General features: G+C 40.3%; 1 protein-coding gene across 4 annotated transcripts in view; it reads right to left on the minus strand.

Moving 5' to 3' along the window:
* The window catches only part of TMEM181 (transmembrane protein 181), a 98,012-nt gene that overhangs the window by 12,243 nt on the left and 58,291 nt on the right, over window positions 1-27,478 (minus strand). For all 4 annotated transcript variants that reach the window (XM_020986702.2, XM_020986701.2, XM_020986699.2 and 1 more), the window contains 9 exons: window positions 24,850-24,908; window positions 18,670-18,760; window positions 18,153-18,274; window positions 14,987-15,106; window positions 12,264-12,344; window positions 5,224-5,323; window positions 4,292-4,422; window positions 3,912-4,003; window positions 1,978-2,035 (listed from right to left, as the gene is read on the minus strand). In XM_020986702.2, the coding sequence (XP_020842361.1) occupies window positions 1,978-2,035; window positions 3,912-4,003; window positions 4,292-4,422; window positions 5,224-5,323; window positions 12,264-12,344; window positions 14,987-15,106; window positions 18,153-18,274; window positions 18,670-18,760; window positions 24,850-24,908 (854 nt within the window). The remainder of the gene's footprint in view (window positions 1-1,977; window positions 2,036-3,911; window positions 4,004-4,291; window positions 4,423-5,223; window positions 5,324-12,263; window positions 12,345-14,986; window positions 15,107-18,152; window positions 18,275-18,669; window positions 18,761-24,849; window positions 24,909-27,478) is intronic.

Genomic DNA, 27,478 nt, shown 5'->3' on the forward strand with positions numbered 1-27,478 from the left:
CTCTCCTCAAGAATGAGTTCTGGTAGCCAAAGACCTCATTTGACCCATTACTGGGCTAAGGTCCTGGTACAGGAAGGCTCATACCAATTTTCCAAATGAATTCATCCTTCAGTGAAGAAAAGTCTCCACAAACCTTTCAATCACAGAATCTCAAAGCAGAGGAGGCTCAGAGAGTACATAGCCCAATTCCCATCTGAACAAAATCCCCCTCTCTAGCACTCCAGACAAGCAGTCAGCCAGTCTTCGCTTGAAAGACCTCCAAGGTCAGCACATTATACTTCTAAAGAGTTTGGCTTTTTAGGAAGACCTGTTTTTCTTTTATCCAGCCGTCTGAATCCAAGCAAGACCAATCTAATCCCTCTCACCCTTGACAGTCCTTCAAATACTTGAACCCAGTTACCTCATTCTATTATATTCTATTTATATTATATTATATTATATGAAATATTCTATTTTCCAGGTAAAACACCCCCATTTCCTTTAACTGATCTTCACCTGGCACCATCTCTTCCACATTCCAGCTGCTTTCCTCGGAATGTGCTCCATCTTATCATTGTCCTTCCAAAAACACGGTACCCAGGACTGAGGGCAATATTCCACATGTGCTGTGATCAGGGAAAAGTAGTACAGGACTATTGCTTCTCCTCCATCATAGATGTTCTCTGCCTTTCTTAAAGATCATATAAGAGTTTTTGGCTAAATTGACTTATATTGACCTTGTAGTTGGCTAAACTGACCTTATATTGACTCTTTCCAGATGAAGTGATTTCTTTCCCCATCTTGTACTTAGGAAGTTTTGCTTTTTTTTTTTAACCAAAGGTTAGACTTTACATGATTATTCCTATTATATTTCATCTTATTAGATTAAGCCCAACATTTGGGCCCATCAGGATCTTTTTGGAGTGTCTCTGTTCTCCAGTGTAATAGCTGTCTTTCTGGCCCCAAGCTTGGTCATTAAAATTATGATTAGTCAGTCAAAAAGCATTTATTAAATGCTTATTATGTGCCAGGCACTGGGCTAAGTGTTGGGAGTACAAAAAAAGGCAAAAACATAATCCAGGACCTTAAAGAGCTCACATTCTAATGGGGGAGACAATATATAAATAACTATGTACATATCATGCATGTATAGAGTAGATGGAACACAATTTCAGAGGGAAGGTACAAGCAGTAGGAGGAATCAGCAAAGACCTGCTGTAGAAGGTGGGATTTGAGATGAGTCTTGAAGTAACCCAGGGAGGCAACAGGACAAGAGGGAGAACATTCCAGGAAGGGGGATGGTGAAATGGCATAATCTGGAGGTAGAATGCTTTGTACAAGTAGGCCAGTGTGGCTGGATTGGAGAGTGTATGGAAGGAAGTAAGGTGTTAAGGAGACTGGATAGACAGGAAGGGACCAGGTTGTGAAGGGTTTTAAATGCTAAACAGAGGGCTTTATGTTTGCTCCCGGAGTTACTGGGAAGTCACTTGAGCTTACAGAGTGAGGGGGTGGGGAGATGACCTGTGCTTTAGGAAAATCACTTTGGCAGTAAAATGGAAAATGGATTAGAGTGGGAGAATCAGGGTCACCGAGGACCAGCCCAATTCTGTATATACACTCCAAAGGAAGAAATGAGCGTCAGGAACCTAGCTACCAAGAGACAACGTGAAAAATCACCAAATTGTAGATACCCACCTTTCCACCTAACTAAACAAGTGATTCAATGAACAATTAAAAAAACAAACTTGCTTTTAAGTTGGTTATGACTGGGTCAGAATATAAACAATTTTTTTCTCTTTCTTGGCAAATCAGGAATGACCTATCAAGAATTCTGGGAAATGAAAAGAAAAGCCCAGGTGGAAGATGATATTTCTTGCACACTTTTCTCAGGAAGTTTCCTATTTCAAAACTTAAATGACCCCATTCCAAAAGACCGATTTAAAATAATACAATTCTGAACACTACTTTATAAACTCTGATTTCACAAACTACACTTACCTGAAAATTGCCTGTGTCGACTCTATACTGATACATTGGGTCATGTAATTCATTTACCCTAACAAAAAAAAAAACAAAGATCAGACATTAATTTAAGACATTAAATTAAGCTTTGCCCTAGGTTATTCATTTTTAAATGATTATCTGATTTTGACTAGCTAGTATGAAAAAAAAAAAGGAAAATGATAAATGTTGGAGGGGTTGTGGGAAAACTGGGACACTAATGCACTGTTGGTGGAATTGTGAACTGATCCAACCATTCTGGAGAGCAACTTGGAACTGAGCCCAAATGGCTATAAAGCTATGCATACCCTTTGATCCAATAATACCACTACTAGGTCTATATCTCAAAGACATCCCAAAAAAGGGAAAAGGACCTATTTGTACAAAAATATTTATAGCAGCTCTTTTCTGTACTGGCTTGGAATTGGAAATGGAGCGGCTGTTCATCCATTGGGGAATGGCTAAACAAGCTGTGGTATACGATTGTGATGGAAAGTTAATCGTGCTATAAGAAATGACAAGCAGGCTGATTTCAGAAAAACCTGTAAAGATACATATGAACCTATGCAAAATGAAGTGAGCAGAACCAGAGGAACATCGTACATAGTAACAGCAATATCGTACAGTGAAGAACTGTGAATGACTTGGCTCTTCTCAGCAATACAATGATCCAAGACAATCCCAAAGGACTCATGATGAAGCATGCTCCCTGCCTACGGAGAAAGCACTGATACTGTGTCAATACAGATCGAAACATGCCCTTTTTCACTTTCTTTCCTTCTTTCTTTCTTATTTGAGTTTTCTTGTACAAAATGACTAATATCAAAATGTTGTACATGATTGTTTTCTGTCTTAGGAAGAAGGGAGAAAGGAGGGAAAGAGGAATAGAATTTGGAACTCAAAACTTTAAAAATATGCTAAAGATTGTTTTAATGTCTAATTGGGGAAAAACAAAATATTACATATTTTTAAAAATTATCTGATTTTTAAAAAGCCAACACTATCAACAAATTTAAAAATTGCTTTTAAAAGCAATCTCAAATTTTCTAGAAATCCTAAACCTCACACCTTACATTTTAAAAAAAATAGTAACTTTACTAACTCAGGATAAGTTCACACAATCAGATAAATATTAAATAGGTGCCCGGTAGTCAATGGTAAAATATGGCTTTCAGTGAGAAATGTAGCATTTTCTTACTAAAGTTTCCAATTTAAAGGCTGTTTCATCTGCAAGGCCTATTTTGAAAATTCTTCCAGACACCCTTTAACAATGTTGGTGTCTTTTTTCCCCAAAAGATGTGTCCAGCTATACAGTAGCACTGAAGAATAAAAGACCATAAAGAAAAATGACTAACCAGAGTAAAGGTCTAGAATAACTGGCTAACAATAATGGTCTTATAGACAAATAAAAACTAAAAGTGAGTAAATAGTGAAAATGAGCTCAGAACTCTGTAACATCACCTGCTATGACATTACATTGGATACAACACTGGCCAAAGCATGCTCTACAACCTAACAACTACCAGAGTATCTCTAGTGCCCGAGTTATAAAACAGAACTCCATGGTTATACTATGTTTCCATAAGGGCATAAATACTAAGAAAGAAATATCCACAGTAATCTGACTGAAAGAAGAGCCAAAGATACAATGAACAAGCCAAATACCTGAGTAACTGGTATGGGACCAGTTTTACATTTTTTCTAAAATAAAGCATTTTGTTTGTACCCCACAGAGACCCAAAATGAAGCTGATCTTCTCCATTTCTGGCTACCACCATCTCATGTGTCCCTTTAGTGCTGAGAATAAAACAGTCATTTAGTACAGATATAAAATGTATTCCAGCAGGTTCCTTTGAAATGACCTATGACGATTGTCTCCCTTTCTCAGGGGCATCTGGGTATTGCATTTAGCATACGATGAAATTACTCACGTTTGCCATATTCCTAATGTGACAGACGCCAACCATAGCAGTCCAACAATAAAGAATTTGGGAAAATAGAATGTTAAACATTTTCTTTCTCCCTATTGAGACAAAAAGAAGGAAGAGAAACTCTTATTAATGATATTAATTCTAGCAGACTTGCCTTTAGTTAATTTTAGATCATTATGATTTAACATTCATCTAGTTTTTACAGAGCATTAAGCAGAGTACTGAAGATTGTCCCTGTAGATGCACTTGTCCTTGAAAAGCCATGGCAGCCCAGAGCAAGAGGGACAAAAGGCCAATGTTGAAATGCTACCTCCTTAGCAGTAGGAAAGGAATGAATGGCTAACTTTTTACAGCTTCCTGTATGATAGTCCTCTGCTCACCTGTACCCGGATCCCATGATATACACAGAGCCAGAAGAGTAACAACGCACAGAGGAACACAGACTGGAAGAGGTCATCCAGCGTGCCAGGAAACCAACTGTTTACCAGGAAGGAAAGGGGGAAGAATGGATCTGGAAGACAATACAAAAATGCATCATTGCAAAAGGGCCAGTAATAACTCATGTTTATAAAGAGCTTTACAAAGCACTTTCTTCATAACAATCCAGAGATAAAGCAGTCAATGAAAAGTGCTATTCTCCTCGTTTTACAGATCACAAAACTGAGACTTGGAGAAGTAACTTGCCCAAGGCCACAGGACTCCATGTTCAGAGCCCTTTCTACTAAACCACGTTGCTTTCTCTGATCGTTATTAAGAAGACAGGAGAAGGGTGGGGAAAATTCACCAACTCCATTTCCCCCCCAAGGCTGATCCTAGGCTGTGATTTTTTTAAAAACCAGAAAGCAAATTAACAGATTGTTCTAGCAATAATCACTGAGTGCCGTATGCTGTCGCCATTGGATTCTCGCTGCAGGCATGGGAATCCAGAATGCTGTCTGCACCAGGAGCATACCAATTTTGGAGCAGGTAATGGAGAGCAGACAGCAGCATTTGGCTACCTTCAGCAAATATTCCTAGAACTGCTGCGTCTGTAGCTCTTCCAAATTTTAACTACCAAAAATGTCACTCATTTGTTGAGGATAATAACTACTAGCTACATGTCGGGCTAAACATGAACCACCAAGAGGCAACACATCAGGGATTCAGGCTGAGTAACCATATGATGAACATCTTATTTCTGAGCCCATGAGTTGGTATTAAAGGTGGGAGATTAAATGACCTCTAAGGGCCCTTCCAATGCTAAATTTTAGGATGGTAGGTTCTATGAGATGCGTTGAAATAAGTCATAGAAATGGGGGGGGGGGATACCCACCATTATAGAGCAGTAGCAGGGGCAACAATATGGACATCCATTTTTGTTCAATTCCCCAGTCTCTCATGGAGAATTTCCGGAGGGAATGTGCAAACAGGCACTGCAAACCAGACCAACAGCTCACGTTAACTGCTAAAAACAGACACATCTTTGCTCACATCTTATCAGTCAAGGTGCTTATTATAGCTGTCATTCTTTTCTGAAAGGCACAGTGCCTTATTCTAGCCTCCCAAATCAATCCATGGTTTGAGTGTCAGGCTAAGACCTCACTGAGTTTGGTCCTGGGCTAAATAAAGTACTGTCATTCATTGAAGTAATCAATTGACAATGGGGATAAGATGGTGAAATCATTGCTAATGGGACCCCCTAACATGGTCACAAATGGCTATCATAAGGACACAGACAGAACCTGAAATATCATGAACATAAATCACTTGGAACAAAATAATCACCCCTCACCACCTCCCTCCTGAGGCAGGCTGATATCATTATTCCTGATTCAGAGATGGAACAGGCAAAGAAAGGAGGAGAAGCTATTTGCTCAAAAGCCCAGATGCTAAATGGCAGGGCCGGTATTACATGGTATTGCTGAATTAATTGAGCCACCTTGCCTCTCAAGAGAGCCATCTGCAGGGCTCCCCAAGCAGCTCTCTTGAAGAAGAAACAGGGCTCCAGCAGGAAAGGCTAAGATGAACAGACCTAGAACCTGCCTCAGTTTAGGGATTTTCAAAATGCCCCTTTCAGAGTATCTCCAAATGCTCAAAGCACTTGGCAGAGGTTTCCCCATTGGACTACTTTTAAAGAGCAGTGTTTTATAATAAGCTGGTCCTACTGACCTTAACAAGCCTAAACCTATACCATCTCCCACACTGCCAACACGATCAATGAAAAAGGTGGATGTTCTGGCTTTGTGAATGAGCAAACTAAGCTATTTTCAAAGTAGCTCACAAAGGGTGGGTATAAGAATTTTTTATGAAGTGAACTTTTAAAAAAGATCTAATTTTGTGAAGAGACCTGATACTGACCAACAAGGAGAAACGAGCTATTGCAGTAGAAGTGGTAGCAATGTTGGGAGAAAGTAACTGTGTCATCTTGGAGTTTGTGCCAGAAGAAGGAAAGGAAAAGTGGGCATCATCTTATACACAGGCGGCATTTTGTTCGAGGAAATTCTGAAGCATTCACAGAAAAGACAGAGAGGATTCTGTGGCCTAAAACTCTCTAGGGAAGTTGACCCAAGAGTATAGGAAACTCTCAAGAATGAAATTCTGAAGACAGGAACACAAATGATTCTCCTTAAGAAGAGAAAAGGAGAAATCTAACTGAAGAAAAATATGTGGATGACCGTCAACTAAATTTTTAAAAAACCAGGTCTGGATTGTGGAAGCTGAGGTAAGTGACTGGCCCTAGTGAAAGCCCTCGGCCTCAGAATGGGCTGGGGAGGCAATCAATGTCATTGAAGTGGATCCATAATCTCCCTGATTCAGGAGCTCCCTCTCAGGATGCATATTGAAATCCAAGTCACCGATCTCTCAAAAGTCTGCCAACCAGAAGCCTTTCTTGCTTTCTCTTGATATTGTGAGAGTACTATGCCACACTCTAGCTGTCTACCTGTCACCCTTCACTCTTGCCATATGATCAATCCACATTTTCTTTCTATCATACTTGATGATACCTTTTAGTCATGTTCTCCAGAGTTCTTCACGGATTATTTTGGAGACTACTTACACTCACCATACACCTCTCCACTGCCCTTTGTGTAATATTTGTTTTTAATTCTTCAGGGATAATTGTATTCCATGTCTAGCTACCATGTTGTAATACCACAAGCATGTTGGTATTACAAAGGCAGGCAATTTTGCTTTAACAGCAAGGAATAAGGAACAAGGAAGCTTTGCAATTTTCAGAAGGCAATCCAGTCTATTCTCCTCCCTCCTCTTCAACTTTGGATTCAACTCACTGTCCATCTGTCCCGTCTGTCCCACATATATCTACTGATGGGCAAGCTTCATGGTGTACCTAGCCAAACGAATGCTAAAATGCTGGCAACATTCTTTATCCATGTGGTCTTTCCTGAGTGGATAGACAAGCAAACTCCTCTGATACAAAGACAAAAGTGGAACAGTCCCTCTTCTCAAGGAGCTTACAATATAAATAGATAGGTCTGAATGTAGAGCCCTTCCAGGAGGCTCTGTAATATGCCAATTGCATCAAGGCCCAGAACAATCTCATTTTCAAATAAGAGCATCTAGAGGACTTCACCATCCATACAGAATCCCTCTTCTACTTGGATTCTGCACTGGGTCTTCTCCATCATGGTGGTGAATATCTTTGACAAGCATACATCTATCTGTTTATTCCTCATCTGATGTTTATTATCAGTGATGTTGAATAGGGTTCTTTGTGGGGTTATATCTTCAAGAAATCTTAATTGATGTTTATATACAACAAGGCACCTGGTTAAAGAGCTTATAAGGTGGTATTTTCTTTTCCCAAATCGAACGCTTTCTAATCATAACAAATAGTAAGTACATTGGGACCTTTGGTAACAGTGTGGTCCCTTGCTGAATATTGCTTATGAAAGCCTGCTTATTCCATATAAATATCCTCACTGGAGAAGCCTTTGATTGGTGTATAGGCGACTCTCATAGATTTTGTATAGATGGAAAAGTAGGCAGAGCAGTTGGTAGTTATGTTCTTTAGTCGCCGCTTTTTTCTCCCTACATTAATTAAGGCCTGGGTTTGTCATCTTTCCATCTGAGACTTCACGCCCTTGATGCTCTCACAACTGTGCTCCCTCCAGTACGGATCTTCTCACTCTACATCTTCCAGTTCAGCCGCTTCCCCTATCTTTGCTCTCTGCAACGCCAGTTCTATCTCTTCTACAAGCAGCGTAGCACTGTGATATTAAGATCCGTAGGTGACAGTCTCGCGGTCTTCGTTGGAGAAAACAGCTCATTGTAATGACTTTTGCAAATCTTTTCCTTCTGTCTGAAGTCCTTCCATTTTCGTCCCTGAGTTCCCTTGGGATAATCTTATTTGGCTAGATATCTTGCCAGGCTTTCTTTAAACTGGCCTTACTCTCCAGAGCTCTTCTTTGCTTTATGAGATGGCGCTGCTCATAATCATCTATTTCCCTCCTTCAAAAGCTTTTACCAAAAAAGTGGATAGTCTACCACAGCGATGCCTTTGGCAGCCATCTTTCTCAGTTTGGCCAGAACGCACTGAAGTGCTTTCTGAGATCTTTTGTTCTCCTTGTGGCAATTAATTTACATTCTTCTACTTTAAAACTGGAACTAAGCTAAGTAAAGCTTCAGCTAAGTTAGGGACAAGAGGAAGACGGAAGAATGTGATGAGCCCACAGATTAAGGTAAATGGGACAGAATAATGTAGTGAAAACAGAATTAATTCAATTCTTACTTCATTTCTGTTTTCTTTACTAAGCAAAATGACTTTTAGACTGGAACGGACTGAACACAAATGATTAAAAGAAAACTGAAACCCAAGAGAAGAGGGGAGATGGAAAGAGAGCACCCAACAGCCCTCAACAAGTTCAAGTCACAAGGCCTGGACAAGCTACATCCCAGATTACTAAAAGAACCTGAAGGATATGGGTAATGAGTTGTCATTTGGTGGGTTTCAAGCTCAGTAACAGTAAACAATGTAATAAAGCAGCTCCCCCCAAAATCTAATGCAGTCTTGGGGAGCACTAACAGAAGCATAGCTGGTACACTTCGCCTCAGGCCATAGATTTAGAGCTAAATGGAGCCTCACAGACCATCTAGCCCAATAACCTCCTTTTGAAGCTGAGGCAACTGAAGGCCGAGGGGGTTAAGTGATTTGCTCAAGGTCACACAGGAAGTATGAGGCAGGGCTGGGATTCAAGCCTCTTGACTCCAAAACCAGTGCTCCCTCCACCATTAAGTCCTACATACACACAATGTTTGAACTGGAACAGACCTCAGAAATCATCTAATCCAGCCTCTTCCCTCAAGACTTGAGGAAACAGACCCAGAGAGGGGAATGGACTTACCAAAAGTCCTACAGCAAGTCAGTAGAGTTTAAGCCTGGGAGCGAGGTCTCCAAATGACCAACCCACTACACTATGCAGCTTCTCTAGGGTGGATACTGTATAAAATCATTTTCTTTCTGCCTGTTTACAATGTAATTTTAAATTAATACATAAAAATATAGTTATGTCACTTTTAAAGAGTAGCTTTTGGTTAAGAAGAGATGTTTGTATTCTTAGTTTAAAATTTTTTATTATAGTTAGATAAACTGTAGAACCAATATGACATATTAAAAATACTAAAGCTACTGCATTCAATGGCCTTGGGATTCATTAAAAGAAGCATGATATCTGCAGCTAGGGAATGACAGTCTCAAAACTACATCTGCATACATAAATGTTAGAACTAGGAGGAACTTCAGAAATCTAGTCCATTCTCCCCACATAAGAGGTAAGGAAATCCAGAGTCTAAAAAAATTGTTCAATAGCCTTATCTATTATGTAGCATAGAAAGGACATATTTAATGGAATTAAAAACTCAAAGACTACGAGGACAACGGTTTGTGTTTTGTTCTGCTTTTTAAAACGGTCTCTAACAATTTCCATTAGGCACCAATTGCACTGGGCCAATAAGAAGAAATGATGATGTCAATCAAAAACAAAGCAAAATCAAAATTTTCAGTGGATTCTTATTTCCTACAATATAATTTCTAACTCACTCTACCTGCCTTTCAAGTCCCCTCATGTGTGGCATGATTTTCAGTCCTTTTGATCCTCTTTCTTTGGATAACAAGGGATAGTGGGCTCAGCTATAAAATCAGAGTCAGACACCTGGCTCTGAAGCTGCCTCATGGACTTACTAGTTGCATGATCATGGAAAGTCACTTATTTTTGTACAGCCTCAGCTTCTTCATCTATAAAATGAAGTTCGTAATAGCTGTACTACCCGCCTCACAGCCCTGCTGAAGGAACTTCTGAAACCTTAAAGTGCTATATGAGCCCAGTCATTATGATGTTCTGGCTCGTCAACATCCTCTCCAAAACGTACCATCCATTACTCCAGATGTGGTCTGACCAGGACACTGAGCATCTATTAATGTGGCCAAATGAGATACACCCGCACAGGCCTTAGGTTATGGCTTAGTCACAAGTACAGAAGGCCAAAGTGATTGTTTCGGACCAAGGAGGCCCCAGGAGCATTGCTGCATTCATTAGAATTACTCTTACAAAAAGCCTTAGAAGGGAGGAGTTCACCAGAAGCCAGGTCTCTCTTGCTCATATCCTCAACTTCCAAACAACTACCACCAAATGAGTTCTACGATAAGGGGATATCCAACGTGACAGAGTCCTGTCACATACTCACACAGCAGCTTTAGGTCCTTTCCAACTCTGAAGTCTGTAGCCTATGACCACATATTTAGAATGAGAAGGAACCTTAGAGATCACAGAATCACAGTACCATAGATTTCAAGATGAAAGAGACCCTAGAGGCCACTGAATGCAACCCCTTCAGGTGAAGGAAACTGAAGTTAAAAGTTTAAGTGACCAGCCCTGAATCATATAACTAGTAAGTATCACAGGCAGGATTTGAACACAGGCCTTCCTGACTCCCAGTCCAGCACTCTTAAGCATTATACCACACTGCCTTTCTGCAAGACCCCATCATGGATAACATCAGGGCAGTGAACTGAAATGGATTTGAAGCCCAGGGCCTCAGATTTCCAATCTAGTATGCTTTCCACTGCACCATGTCGCCCACTCCTCAAGAAATTTATGAGTTTCCCATGACTACCAGGCAGCAAGTCTCCCTTTAGTGGCACCTGGAGTAGGCACATTCACTACCACTGAATGTGTCTAGGGAATGACCCCTGCTGCCCATCATATATCAGGGAAAAATATAATAAAGACAAAGTCCTCAACTGCAACCCCTTGAAATGTTACTGTGTCAGGGAATATCATTCTACTAGAAGGAATATATCCCTTTCCATTTGTTGTGTGTTTACTTCTTCAAAGAACAGGTCATTATTTTTACCTGTTATTTCCAAGTTCAGATACTTTTCCCTAGAAATGTTTTCTGTGTTTCCTACGTATTTTCTGACATAGGAAACAAATTTGGCAAAGAAATCTGCAATGCACACTTTCTAAAACCACTACTTAATACCTCATTTGCCATGGCAAGCCAAAGAACTCTTCCCAAGCTTGCCAAATAGAAAGCCAAGATGTGTTGGATCCAGATTTGAAGAGGGCTCATTTTAAATACACCATGTTTCCTTTATAGCAGGTTGAGATTATGCATAACATTAATATGATAAGAATTACCTCCCCCTACCCAATCTAGTATTAAAAATAATTAGAGGGTGGGGTTCTTGACCTATTTTTGTATCATGCACCTTTGGCAATTTGGTGAAGCCTACAGGTCTTTTCTCAGAATACTGTTTTAAAATATATAAAATAAAATACACAGGATTACAAAGGAAACTACCTGTACTGAAGCTATATATATCATACTTAAAAAACAAGTACACAGAGCACAGATTAAGAACCCTTCCTACAGGGGACAGAGGTAGAAGATAGGGATTGGACCTGTTATTTCACTGTTACAGAGAATTCCCAAATAAGGAAATTCCCTCCATCCGTGCAGGTCAGCCCCTTCTCTATAAGTTACAGTCTTAAAGAGAGATTAAATTAATTGCCTGGGGTCACACAGACAATATATGTCAGATGTGGGGCTTGATCCAAGATAATTCTGGCCAGCTCTCTATCCACTACACCATACTGCCTCTCCAGTAACCAAGGCCACATTAAACCATAATTCTTACTAACAGATACCGTATTATTACTTGAGGGTGCTCTTTTCCTTAATGAACTGCAGTTTGCTACCAGACATATTAAACATCTACTAACATATTACAAAATATCATTTGGTATTTAGTTACATCTTTCTAAGTTTTTTTTTATTTAATCACTAATTATACTAGTTCTATCTTCATTGGAAGAATTTTCAAATACAGGTTGACAGACGAAGAGCACTTACAGTGACCATGAATGTAAACACCACAAAGACAAATCGGAACCAAATTTCCACTTGTGAAAAAGATGGATTGTAAGTCCTCCACTGTAAAGGGAAAAAAAGAAAAATCTTAACTGCTGAAAATAATTAAAGAATGGCATTTCACAGGATGACAGATCTAGAACACGAAAAGTTTTTATGGTCATCTGGACCAACTCCCTTATTTTACAGATGAGGAAACTGAGGCCCAGAAAGTCGAAGCAATTTGTCTAAGATTGCAGAGCTTTAAGAGGCAGGGCTGGTAGTAAAACTCAGGTCCTCTGACTCCAAATTCAGCATTCTTTCCACTGCAAATCTTTGGCAAATCAACTTTCATGTGGATGTGGCATTATTTAAATTTCCATATACTCAGAGCATTTGTACATTAAGTATTTCGCCAGAAAATAAACTCTGCCTGCCCTTTACAGAAGACAAATAATTTCTTTCATTAACCAGTAAGCACTGGCCAAAAGTCTCAGCATCCTGCCACTTGGCATAATAGAACAGTACTTCTTCACATGGCTGCCCCCTTTAGCAGCAGTATCACAAAAACCTATGGAGAAAACAGAGCCACTCTGCTACAGCAGAGATGCTACCGCAAAAAGAGACCTTGCTAAAAATGAAAATACTGGCTCTATGCTATATGGACGTTTCACAGAAATAGGATATTACTGCATGACGCTTTGGCACCAGTGCAAAAAGCAGGACTGCAGCTAATCCTCTGATCACCAAATTTCTCTTCTTTCTTGTTTTTGGGGGGTGGGGTGGTGGATAGACCTAGAATTTCACTGATAGAGGGAACTCTCAGGGAATATATGTTAATATCCAAAGTGTCATTTAATGTGCAACTCACAGTCTGCTTATAGAACAGGCTGGAGTACTAGAAGGTTCAGAGACCTGCTAGGCCGCAACCGGCGTGCCGGAGGTGAGTTAACCCCCATACCTTCCTCACCATGAGGCCAGCACTCTAGCCCCGGTGCCAAACTGCCTCTTTTTTCCCGTTTACCCTGAATTTCAAAAACCTTTTCCTCCATCTCACTTTGTACCAATAAGCAGCTTTCTTTTTAATGGGAGCTGGCTAGTTAGTCTGAACTGGCTCCTTTGGGTATGAGCCCAACACCTCTGCTGAGTGTTCCTTTGTATCCCAACCCTGGGGAGGATGCAAAATGAAAGGGTAAGAACAGCTAGTTATTTGTGCTCACTTGGGCTTCGGGCATCAGAATGCAGCATCACAACTCCATGGAATACAAATCAGGTCCTCACTTATCAGCCTGAAGTCAGAGGATATTAGAAAAGGAAGGGACTTATTTTGCAGATCAACCAAGAGAGACTCAAAGAGGTGAAATCATTTGCCTAGAATCATTAACATTAACTCATTAACATTAGAGTCAGGACCAGAATGTAGAAGAAATAGATTTTCTTTTACTTTTGAACTTCAAAGATTATCTTGGATGAATGTTTTGAAATGTTTTGAAATGAAAAGAAAATGAGTATGTTCCCATGGAATATTTAGATTTCTGAAAATTTGTGTTTAAGCCCTGAGAGGTGTCAGTCAATTTGCTAGCTCCAGCTTCAAAGTCCTTTTGCTATTAAAAAACTACAGGAAAGTCTTCACTTTACTCTTTGAGGGAAGAGAACCAGCTCATTTACGTCATATTTTGAGTCATTCTGCATCACTACAACCCCCAACACAAAATCTTTTTGGTCTAATTGTATCCTTTTGGAGTAAAGGAATCCCCAAGCAGGCTGGGTGGAAAACACCTCAAGGAATAAATAGGTTAATTGCTATGCACAGCTCTTCCAATGCTTTTATCTAACCTTCAGAGATTCTGCCCAGAATAGGAAAGCCACAGAGGCCACCAGGGGAGTCAATTATGCTTCCCTCTAGAGCTGCTGCCAACATGAGCTCAGAGCTACTTGCAGATCAAATTCCTAATTTCTTCACTCAGAGATTTCAACAGGGAAACACCATAGTTTAAAGGGAAGTAAAAAGATCTCAAAGGAATATCTAGGAAAAAAAAACACAATATATTATTCCTGAACTCTATAACCAAGGCTTTTCTGGAACTTCGCATAACCTGGAGCCTACTGATCCTGGAGCATTCAACTACGGAAGGTCACTCTGTAAGGCCCACCCTCTTCTCCCACTTGTGAGTGCCTTCATTTTGTGAGGAACCCAAGCTGTCCTTCATTCCCCCGTCCTGGGTCCATTCCCGGCTTTCAGATTTCATAGCCAGGCTCCCTCATGCTGGACACACTGGACAGCTTCATCTTCATGCCAGGCCCTTGACACCCCTCCCCCCACACACATGCCTCTCCTTTTCAGCTCCGTCTGGTGTGTAATCTTGTCTCGCTTTTTGTTTGTATTCACATCCCCAGCACTTAGTACGGTGGCTGGCATACAGTAAGTGCTCAATAAATCTTTGTTTCCTTCCTCTCAAATTATAATCCTACCCTTCTTACACTAAACTTCCAGTCCAGGAGCCAAAGCTTCCATTGCCAATGCTGCCTCCTCAAAGTCCTATTTGCTTTGGTGTTTTATACAGGACCTGAGAATTTACAGGTAGGCTGGAAAATACCCTCACCTCCTGATGTTTCTGGCTGGCTGGAATCAATCCAATTCAGACACCGTTAACAGTTCAGTTCTACAAAAGGCCCCACAGGAAAGTGGAGCTAAGTGGGGATGTGTGCTACACTGGCGCACTTACTGTGAAGTTCACATCTTTGATGGGGATCTTCAGAGCTTTCATGTCCTCGAATCCCACGACGACAGTATACTGAGTGTAATTCAAATACCCAAGGTGAGCCACAATGATTTCAGCACATTTCTGCAAATAAAAGAAGTCCTGGCTAATTCAAGTGATCATCCCCAAGATCTACTTCATAGGCAAGTGGACTCATGAAGAGTCAAATTTCAAAGAGAAGGTAGAGGATCAGAACTGAACTGGCAGAAACAACAGCAAAGAAGAAACACAACGACTGACATTCAGCTTCCAGAGAGGAGCAAGGTAGTGAAGTGTATGCAGCGCTGTGCTTGGAGTCAGGAAGACCTAAGTTCAAATCCAGACTCAGATACTTAACTAGTTGTTTGACCTTGGGCAAGTCAGTTTCCTCAACTGCAAAATGGTGATACCACCACCACCTGCCTCACAGAGCTGTCATAAGAATCAAATGAGACAATGTTGGTAAAGCGTAAAGTGCACAGTATCTGGCACATAGTAGGTGCTATTTAAATGCTTGTTCCTTTCCCCCTTCCTTTCCCCTCCCCCCCATCCTACTATTACATCTCCTTAAGTCTAGGTTTTGGAAGAAAGGACAAAACAGTGGCTTTCTAAAAAGTGTAAATGACAGAACTTATAGCTCAGACTCTATTGTTGAAGGGATGAGACTAGATGGTCTCTTCTGAGACTAGGATTCATATAAATCTGAAGGTGGGGAGTTTTTTGGTATAGACCTGTGATTTCATCAAGAACTCACGATGAGTTCTCTACCAACACAAACCAGTAACCATTCTGGAACTTAAAGTCTTAGAGAACTGCTTAGAGTACTGAGAGATTAAGAGACTTTTATCCAGGGTCACAGAGCCAGGGTGCACCAGAATCTCGTCTTGAACCGTTAGCCTTTCAGTCTTCTTGAATCAAAAATCCACTCTCTATCCACTATCCCATGCTGCCTCTATACATTGCATAAATACATTAATACAGTGGGGTGCAGATGGACTAAAAGTATAACAATTAAACAATCAACAAACTACTGCAATTAATTAATTGGCCCCAGCTTGACCTTTTCTCCTAAATGTATTCTGCTGATTATAAATGCAATTAGTTCCAACCTTGCTGATTTTGTCTCCCTTATTAGAATGCAACATCTTGAGTTGCCTGAGCTAAACAATCCGTATCTTGACCGGCATTAGATAGTCTAGTCTATACCAAAAACAAAAGTTACAGAAGAATAACCAGGGCCTATTTAACTAAGTGTGCTGGGTTTTTTATTATGCTAAAATTAAGAATAAGCGTTCTTAACCTTAGCCTCAATATGTCTATAGGCTTGTATCTATCCCAGAGCTCAGCAGGGCAGAGATTTAAAGCCAGTAAGAAAGATGGAGCACTTAGCCAAGGACACACATCTGTGGCCAAAAAAATGGAAAAAAGGACAAGCTGTGAATTGTTATTGTTTAAGTCATTTCAGGCATGTCTGACTCTTCATGACCCTATTTGAGGTTTTCTTGGCAAAGGTCCTAGACTGGTTGCCATTTCCTTCTCCAGATCATTTTACGGATGAGGAAACTGAGGCAAGGAGGGTTAAGTGATTTGCCCAGGGTCACAAAACTAGGGAACATGGTATCTCTGAACTTGTTCAAGGAAAGGATATCCAGGAGGAGAGGGTAGACAATGGTGTGAAAAGTTCCAGAAAGATCAAGGAGAACTAGCACAGCCGGCCTGGTGACATAGAGATCATGAAATACAGTCTAAGAACTTTCAAGAGACAGAGAGGCCCAATGACTGGTTCTTCATGAAGGGAAGGCCTCAGGCTGAGGGTGAAGAGCAGACTGGGCTGCAAACAGAGTAGATGGAGGCCCAGCTTCAACAGCCTCTTTCACAGAGGCTCTGGATACTGTTACCGAATCTTCAAGACAGGAAATAGCATCCTGGAGGGAGACAATTTAACTATCATTCGGTGACAGTTAACTGCCACAGCTGGAAAGAGAGTAAGGCACAGAGGGCAGGGACTAAGAAAACCTCTTCTGTGAAGACTGAAACCACTTCTGAGGGAACAGAGTTTGGCTCATCCTCTGGAGAAGACAAGCCAGGGAAACTCTATCTAGAAAATTTGGTAGATTACTTGACATCCTGAGAGAATTCAATGGTGGGCCATGGCACCAGTGTCTGGGAAGGAATCCACAGCTGAATCTGATGGTTAGAAGTAGGCTGTGATCTTTCTTATAGCTAATATATCATTAAATATTTAAATATGTCTTTGTATTGTTACACTGCTAATAAATTGTATAGCCAGTAACAGTGATATTTATTTAAGTCTATAACAGACTAAGGGGGTTAAGATGGATACTTAAAGAGAAGAAAAAGTTTATGGAAAAAGGGGTTTTACAAGTAAAAAAAAAAAGCAGGGTAGGGATTCAGAGCTAATTCACTGAAAGAAATGTTGCAATGCTAGTTTTTCAGTGTGTTAGCTATCCTTCCCAACTTCGCCTCAGCAAATTTATAGGAATGCTATCTCTATCTTCACATAAGTCACTGATAAAAATGTCAGCCAATACAGTACGTCTACCTACTTATGTCTCAAGCCAGTTAATTCTGTTGATTAGAACTGATTAGAATATGAAGGTTTTAAGTGTGGGAAAGTATGTCCTCAATCCTTGGGAAACAAAGACAAAGACAAAACATTCCCTCAAGAAACTTAAAATTCTTCTAAAGAAGGGCTTCTTAACCTGGGTCCTATGACTTCAACTTTTTAAAAAAACATTTTGATAACTGAATTTCAACATAACTTGCTTCCTTGGTAATCCTATGTATTCTACTTTATGCTAAATTTTAAAATGTCATCCTGAGAAGAAGTGTTTAGGCTTCACCAGAATGCGTAAAGGAGATTAAGAACCTCTGTTATACATGGATCTAATATGTATGTAAGCAAGTAAATACAAAGTAATTTCAAGTGGTATATACCACTAATAATGCGGGGAAATCAAGACAGGCCTTGTTCAGGAGGCAGAAGCTAAGGATTCTATGAAGCAGAGGTAAGAAGGGACCTTGTCCTAGACCACTTGGGCAAAGACATGTAGGCAGGAGATGGAACATCATATACAAGGAACAGATGAAATTAAGGATTCAATTCCCATTTAGGATCTTTAGCACATACCCCTGCACAGCTGAGGGTCCTCGTCCGATTGTGAACTTTGTTATGTACAAATGTCTTGCTTGCACCTTGGGTCACACCATCTACTTTCACAGTCATAGAAAAGCTTGTCTGGATTGTAGTGTCTACAAAAAGGAAAATGAAAAAAAAAAGGAAAATGAAATTGAAAGGAAAAAGGAGTGCATCAATAAGCTGTCAGGCCCCACCATGGACACCAAACTTCCTATCAATCTCGCTAGCTGACTCAGTCACGGTCACAGTACGATAAACTGCAAAGGGCCTCAGTGATCTCAAGGTGGTGCTATTGAGTGTGTCTCAAATGGCATTAGAAAGATACACTCCCATCCCCACAGTTATCAACTGAAATAAACTCAAAAGCAAATTATTTAATGAACAATGAAATTAGATTTTGCCTCTCCATATAATGTTTTTCCACATAAGAGGGCCATTTTAGGTCTTTGTAGCACTAGCGCATGATGCTTTACAGAAAGAAAACCTGTCCCCCAATCAGTCCTCTTACCATCTGACTGATCCAGCTGAATAACACATGTCAGCCATAACTGCTGATTGTAAGTAGAAAGTGGTCCTGAATTGAGAAGAAATGGCTTTAGCTGAGGAAAAAGGAGGGGAAAAAAAAAAGCTAAGAGTCAGTCACACAGTATCACTCCCTGATCCTACTGAACAAATCACCCTGGCATAAAGGATTTACATTTTACATTGTAGACTCCAGTTATTGTTCTGAAAATAGAAATACACATATGTTTCCCTTTGATGGTATAAATTAAATTATGTACCAGTGACAAGGCTGGGGGCCTGACAACCTGCTCGGATCAATTTTATTCCCTTGTTAGACCCTGAGCACAGTTTTCACAGCCTCAAGCTATTGGGAATAAGGGGGAGGGTCTGACTTTTAATGCAAAGAAAACGCAAAGTGTGAAGGAAACAATAAAAAAGGGAGAAAAAAGCAAAATGATGAAATACACAAAATAAAAACATACAACAAAGGAAAGTTTTCAATAGTTAAAATTCAGTTTGTATACAGAACCATTAATACTGTACACTGCTCTAAACCCATCTCTGATGATGCCTGGTTTTTTGTTTGCTCTGTGAAAGATTTGGTCTTCTCACCTAAGTTTACAAGGATTCACTCACAGGGTCAGGGTCATGGAGAGAGGCAGTCAGGAAATTGGAATTCAAGTCCTAGCTCCAACAAATTAGACCAGTTCAAATCCCAGCTCTGCTACTACTTATTACCTTATCTTGTTATTATGTATTTATGACCTGTATGACCCTGGACAAATGATTTAGCCCCTCTAGACCTCAGTTTCTTCATCTGTAAAATGAGGCAGCTGACCTGAATGGCCTCTAATATCCCTTCCAGCTTTCGGTCTATATCCTATGAATCTTACTAGCTGAGTCAGCCCTAGGAGAATTTCTTAACCTCTCTATGCCTCAGTTTTCTCATTTGTAAAATGGGGTAGTAACAGCACTTGTGTTACCTATTGCAAAGGAAAGCATTCTGAAAACCTTAGGGAGATAGTTCTGATATAACGCTCGTTTTGAAAATGTCAATTTGTTCCAACATGATAGCTGTATTAGGGAACAATTTGAGCATAATGGGAATTTCATATTCATTTGTTCTGTATTTCATAAGAAACAGCAGGTACCACTTCACAGTAACTCACAAGCTGCAACTCTTGTGATGCCCCAGCCCTGATCTGGGAACCTCCAGCAGTAGCCTGAAGTGGTTGGCACCCCACTATTTAATGGAACATGAATGTATTTCTTTCCCTCTTCCCCCACTTAATAGTATTTTATTTTTTCCAATTACATGTAAAGATAGTTTTCAACATTCACTTCTGAAAGATTCTGAGCTCCCAATTTTTTTTCCTCTCTGTCCTCCTGGAGACAGCAAGCAGTCTGATATAGGTTATACATGTACAATCATATTAAGCATAGTTCCACATTAGTCATGTTGTGAAAGAAAAATCAGAACAAAAGGGAAAAACCATGAGAAAAAAAATGAAAATAGTATGCTTTAATCTGTATTCAGACTCCATAGTTCTTTCTCTGGATGTGGATAGCATTTTCTATCATGAGCCTTTTGTAATTGTCTTGGATCACTGTATTGCTGAGAAGAGCTAAGTCTATCATAGTTGATCATCATACAATGTTCTCTTGATTCTGCTCATTTTACTTTGCTTCAGTTCATATAAGTCTTTCCAGGTTTTTCTGAAATCTGCCTGCTTATCATTTCTTATAGCACAACAGTATTCCATTACATTCATATATCACAACCTGTTCAGCCATTCCCCAATTGATGGGCATTCCCTCAATTACCAATTCTTTGCCACCACAAAAAGAGGTGCTATAAATATTTTGTACATGTGGGTCTATGAATGTTTCGGGGTTTTTTTTTGGTGAGGCAATCAGGGTTAAATGACTAGCCCAGGGTCACACAGCTAGGCCAGATTTGAACTGAGGTCTTCCTGACTCCAAGGCCAGAGCTCTATCTACTGCACCACCTAGATGCTCCTTTAAATGTATTTCTTAACCATTTAACACACATAAAACTGGACTACATTTTTGGTTCCTATTTTTTTCTACATGTCACTGACAAAGTTTTTGAGTGTTGTGCTCCTAACCCCATTTTCTCCATAAGACCTATAGTTTTTATTTTAAGATTTCGCACAGCACAGTTATTTTCAGGAATTCATGCCACTTTACAGTAGAACTGACTGTATAATAAATTATTATCATCAAGGATACTGAGTTTTCAAAAGCCCCTGTACTAGCACCAGTACTTCAAAATTTGATCTTTTACTAAGTGTAACTTGATGAACCTCACCCAGTTTTAAACAAAAGGTTCTGTGAGGGTTTTTTTAAATAAGAATTTTTTTGAGGTACAGAGATATATTGAGTCCAGTCACAGCTTGGCTACATGGAATCTCTCTGTGGTTTGGTTCTCACCTAGAAGCTTCTGTTTTAGAGGTAATTCCCTCTACAAGGACATCTGCCTAAGTATAATTCCATCTTTCCTTATGTCTTACATACTCTACCTCTGTTCTTTATCTTCACTATCATCTCTAATCTCTCCACCTCTCAGTTCTTTCCAAGATAGCATCCCTACACTGGATATACTCTTCAACCTTCCCCTATTTTGACCCCTTGGTGAACCAACTCAACTCTCAGCTATGCTCTACCCTCAATGCCCTTGTCCCCTGGCACTACCTGACGACCCCTTGCAAAGCACCAGCCCTGAATTACTCCCACCATCTACCTCCTTTGCTCCTATGCACATACTACTGAATGGAGCTAAAGGAAATCAAAACTAAGCTGAGTGGACCCACTACAAATTTATGTTATCTTTTCTCAAATGGGCCTTAATTGCAGCCTTCTATTCCTCCCCAAACAATTCACTATCCCACTCTCTTCAGTAGCTGTTCCAAACCTTCCCATCTTTCTTCAAACCTCTCTCTTCAAAACTCTCACGGCACTTGCTCCACTCACTCTCTTAACTCACCACATATTTCACTGAAGGAATTGAGACCACTCACCTAAAGCACTCCCATCTCTCTGCTTCTTCATCTCACCATTCAGATAGATTCCTCCATAATATTTTCCTTCACAAAGCTCTCAGGTGAAGGAGTGGCTCTTCATGCCAACAAAAACCCATCAAGTAAACTCAACAAGCATTTGTTAAATGTCTGTTATAGACATACATGCACCCTCGATCCCCATCTCCATCCCTTTTCAGACTCTCCAGTAAACTGTTCCTATTATCTCCACTTTCTTATCTTCACACTCTTCCTAGCTATTGGTTCCTTCCCTGCTGCGTACAAATATGCCCAATGTCTCCCCCTCCTTAAAACCCTCACTTGATCCTTCCATCTCTGCCACTTATTGTCCGATATCCCTAAATTCCCCTTCCTGGCTAAACTCCTTGAGAAAGTCATCCATAACCAATGCCTCTACTTCTTCAACTCTCACAAGATTCCAAATGCTCTGCAATCTGGTTTCTAACTGCCCAAGTGACCAATGATCTCTTAATTGCCAGATCTAATGGCCTTTTCTCAATGAACTGTGCAGCATTTGACAGTATCATTTTCTCCTGGCTACTCTATTTTTTAGGTTTTCATGACTCTGCTTTCTCATGGCTCTCCTCTCATCTATTCAACTAGTCCCCCTCAGTTTCCTTTTCTGGTTCTTCCTCCAAGCCACCAAAGTTCTGTCCTGGGCCCTCTTCCCTTTTCTCTCTATCCTACCTTCACTTGGTGAGCTAGCTAACTCCCATGAGTCCAATTACCATCTCTATGAAAATGACTTGCAGACTTATATATGCAGTTCTTTCTCCTGAGCTGTAGTCACACATTTCCAACTGCCTCTTGAACACCTCAAAAATGTATCCCCAGTAGGCATATTAAACTGCCTATGCCCAAAACAGAACTCATTGGCTTTCTTCCATTGCTGCCCTCCATGTATTCTACCATCCAGCTACACTGATCAACTTGTAGTTTCTCTCGCCACCTCCCAGCACTATGCTTTTGTGCTGCCTGATGTGCTCTCCCTCCTCACTTCACCTTTCAGACTCTGGCTTCCTTAAAGACTCCACCCAAATACTATCTTCTGCAAGAGGGCTTTGATGATCCTCGTTATTCCCTCTGAAATTACCTCCACCGACACTGTATATACCTTGTATGCACTCCATTAGAACGTGAGGACAAGGACTGCAATTTTGCCTTTCTTAGTATCCTCAGCACTCAGCACAGCCTAGAACAAAATGGAGTGACTGACTTTGGATTTGGGATTTTATAGGGATGTACACTATCTCCCACTAACAAGACAGGTTGTGTGACCACGACATAAATGTTAAGGCAAATCAAACATTTATTTAAGAGGCAGTTAGCGAAGGAGAGTCAGGAAAGCCTGGTTCCAAACCCCATGTCATATCCTTACTGGACGTAAGGCAGGCCACTTTACCTCCTTGTGCCTCAGTCTTCTCACCTACAGAATGAGGAGATGATAAGATGACCTCGAGGCCTCTGAAAGCTTTAAATTGACAATCCTTAACTTTAACATTTCAAGATCTGTAACTTCACCCTTGCAGATACTCCTCTCACTGATATAAAATGCAATCTCTTCACACCTCCGTAAATGGTATTGGTAAATTGCATTAGGCCCCAAATTCCCTCACCAGTTAGTGAACTTTCCAGTGATGACGTAGTTGGCAAAACTGGGCTGTTCCTTGGACCAAAATATGGCCCATTAATATGGGCCAGAAACAAGCCTGCATTCCCAGCCCTTCCAGTTTAATAAGACTAGCCAGAGCTCAAGCTTCCCTAGCACAGCCTAAATGGCCTAAAGGCCATGCTAGAACTGAAAAATCCGGTGCCTCCATCTCAGGTGCTGAAGCATCCCTAGTTCTGGGGGGCAGCCTTGTCCTCATGCAAAGCAGCCAGGGGCTCAGCTCAGAACTTCCAAATGCTCATTTAGCTTGTCACTGCTTCCAGGTATGAGCGTATGTATTAAAACTATCCCAGGTAATTTATTCCAGAAAATACTATGAAAAGAAAATTGGACAAAACCTCTTAAAATATCGTTGTGGACAACACAGAGAAAAAACAGCACTAGATAACAGTATAATTAGTGGGGAAAAAAGAATCCAGCATCACTACCACATCAGAATGAGGTGCCAAGGTAAAAGTCTGTGGAGAAAGAAAAATAAAATAACATTTTAAAAAGGTGGCTATTTAAATAGCTGCTCCTAAAAAGTAGGTTGGTTCAGAGACAAGTTGCATGGTCCACACAAACATATATCACAGTTGTACCCTTCATTAGGTATCCTTCCTTCCTGACTCAATAAAGTACAGGGAAGAAAATCTTATCCCCCTTTCCCATTACTCATGACTTCTACAACATTATCACAAATAGCACTGCATCTGAGGTAAGTAAGGAGTTAGAGTCAAATGATCAAATATAAACTACAGATCTTACACAATTATGGGAATTGCCCTGGCTTCAATGTATAGATCGATATGTATGACACAGAGAAAAAGTTTTAATTTGTACATAATTTATTCAATAATATAAGATAATGACTCACATTAACACCATTTAAATGCTTTCAGTTTTACAACACTCAAAGTTTTACAACAGCCCTATGAGGTAGATGGTGTGAAGTACAACTCCCTCCATTTTACAGATGAGAAAATTGACAGGGTGATTAAGTGACCTGCCTAGGGGCACACATTCAGTGTCAGAGCCAGAGTGAGGACAAAAAAGTAGACCAGAATTGGAATCCAAAACTTTTTCTATGAATCACCACAAAGAACTGCCCACTTAGAAACTAGAACAAGGTTCCAACACCTGGGTCACCCAGAGGTAAAGGTCATAAGGAATCAAGTACTACACTGCATAAACTGGGAGAGCGGAAATTATCATTCCCTAGAACTTGAGCCTTTCTTGAGCCAGGGCATGCTCTCCACTATGAGCTGGATGGACTCAATGAAACAGAAAAGGTAATTTTACCAAAGAATAAGCTAAGGTCCACAGTTAACTATCCCCAAAGGGACAAGAAGCCTGCACTACACTGAAAACCAAGATGCAGATTCACAGGTGCCCCATCTTCAGCATGCTCCAGGCTGGCACATTACTCACTAAGATGACAGTTTGCAGTCCTCCAACATTCAGACAGTCTTACCTTTAAGCTACTGCTGTTCACCTGGTGGTCTTCTGAAGTAGACTGGATTGCTTGGGGACCTAAATTTTATCAGAATAGGAAGAAAAGCAAGTTGTTGAAAAAGGATTTGATTAATCAATTCCAAGACAAACTTTTGATGACAGGGGCCAAGAGGTTGTCTTTTCCCTCTGGGCTTACTCACTTCAAAACCAGACTCATTTAAATACATTGTTTAACGTGGGAGACCACAGCCAAAAGGGAAAAAAACATATAAGGGGCAACAGTGGTGCGCACAGTCCACCCTACTAGGCTTCTGGTTTTCCCCAAAGAGTCAAGTAAAGTATATGTCAGTCCATTTAATAAACACACTATGATATATGACATAATGTTTTATGTTAACTTTGATGGATTTTTGCTTTGGGGCAGGAAACATCATTTCCTTTTCCTTTGGTAAGGTTTCTCAAGGAGCTGAGCACAATATGTGTCAGATCCATAGGACACCCAGATTTCATGCTGTGAGAAAGCAGACAGCAGTAAAATAAAAAGATTCAATGGATATCTATCGGTGCCTACAACGTGCATAGCATCGTACTACATTCTGTGCAAAATACAAAGAAAAATATAGAAAGGATTGAAGACAGGAGTTAATGTTAATGAGATTCTAGGAATAGTTATGGGTCATCCTCACGTCACTAGTTAGCCAAGGTAACAACCAGCATCTGGCCTGCCAGTGACAGTCCTGTTATACCATGGACAACTTGATGCTGATCTATAGCTCAACGAATAGGAAAAAAGTCTTAGCCACACAGTGTAAGAATGCAAAATGTCTACTGCTACAACAGAAACACCAAAGTGACACTAATGAATTCTCACTCTATTGTTTACTGCCTCTCTACTAAGTGGAATTGGTAGCTGGGTGGGGAGGTCTGTCTTCTAGCTATGGCCCAGGCATTTTAAAATAAGCCTAACAACCCATCTAACAACCCAGTGTGTTCATAAGCCTGACTATATGGTTCCTAGCCTTAAGGAGTTTATAAATAAGGAATCAAGGATTTCTTGAAAGACAAGATTAAGTGCACTAATAATTTAACATTCACAGGTAGCTACTATACAAATTAAAACAGAGTAAAGTCCAGTGGAAGGAATATAGGGGTTTGAAGAGCCTGGTTTTTTTATGTTAAATTAGTCTTGGTACATCAATCTGTCCATTTGTGCCAGTCTTTTTCCAAGCAGAAAATGGAAACTACAGAACTTGCCACCTCCATACAACAGTGTGTCTGGATAGTCCAGAGGTGATATATATCCAAAGCACCATGATATACAGGCAGTCTTCCAATGTAAAAATAGGTTATATGCACCAAAAGTTCTTTATAAGCCACTTGCATGGCACTCAAAATAACTTTTCCCATGGAAAGACGGTTATAAAAGGTATTACCGCTGAACAATAACAACATTTCAACTATTCACCATACGACTGTTCTGGGACTCAAATGAAATACTGCACATAAACTGCCTTACAAACTGTTACCCTAACTCCAGTAATGCAGATCACAGCCCAAATACACCTGCCCATTCTGGCAAGTCTTGGCCCTTCCTCCCACAAATCTGCCACAGCCTCCCCACCACTCCTACTTCGTGTGCTAGGGGCTCTACTCTAGACTTCTTGATATCACAGAAACAGCAGTGGAGCAAACAGACTGTCCATTGGCTTCCTCTCTCTAGCCAGATGACAAGGCCACACTTTTTCCCCAGTCATACATTTTTGTGATGCCATCTTTTACACTACTTCTGCTGTTCAATTCCTTGTTTGCAATGCATGGCAGCCAGCTCACTCCAACTCTGTATCTTTTCATTGCCCTTTGGGTACTGAGTACTATTTTTAGAGCCTTGTGTCATTTCATGACTTGCTTACACTACCACTAAAAGAATGTTGGTGTTTAAAAAACATGGACTTTTGTTTATGGGATTATTAAAGATTTATCAAAAAGACTGCCTACTTTCCAAGTGCAATTCAGTCCTCTTTCCTATTCAATTCTGGGCCCAGTTCATCATCCATTTGCAAAACTGTCCAAAATACACGTACAAATTTAGGAGTGCTGTAGGTTGTCCATTTAACTGCATTATTATATTATGAACAAAACACATTCATCATCCACTTGGTTTTTCTTCTGTGAATGGTTAGGTTAAACTTTTAAGTACTTATGGATCTCACTCAAGATGTGCTATAGTATTCCAGGGCTTGATGCAATCCATACAACGTCATCAACAATCAGAAACATCTGGGGGACAGCTAGGTGGCACAGTGGATAGAACACCGACCCTGGATTCAGGAGGACCTGAGTTCAAATCCAGTATCAGACACATAACACTTACTAGCTGTGTGACCCTGGGCAAATCACTTAACCCCACTGCCTAGGCAAAAAAACAAAACAACAACAACAACAACAAAAGAAAGATCTGGAAGACCTATATATCTGCTATTTCTAATTCTGCTCTTTTCCCCTGAATATGGACTCTACAATGGGCAGCTTTCATGACAGTAACAAAAACCTTTGATGAGCACACATCTTCCTGTTTTATGCTTGCTTGATATTAATCATTTGAGGATCAAAGTTATCTCCATAGTTACATCTTGCAAGGAATCTTCCAT

This window comes from Phascolarctos cinereus, unplaced genomic scaffold (genome assembly GCF_003287225.1).
Source record: "Phascolarctos cinereus isolate Bilbo 61053 unplaced genomic scaffold, phaCin_HiC Scaffold_5;HRSCAF=322, whole genome shotgun sequence".
In the NCBI taxonomy this organism is placed as follows: Eukaryota; Metazoa; Chordata; class Mammalia; order Diprotodontia; family Phascolarctidae; genus Phascolarctos; species Phascolarctos cinereus.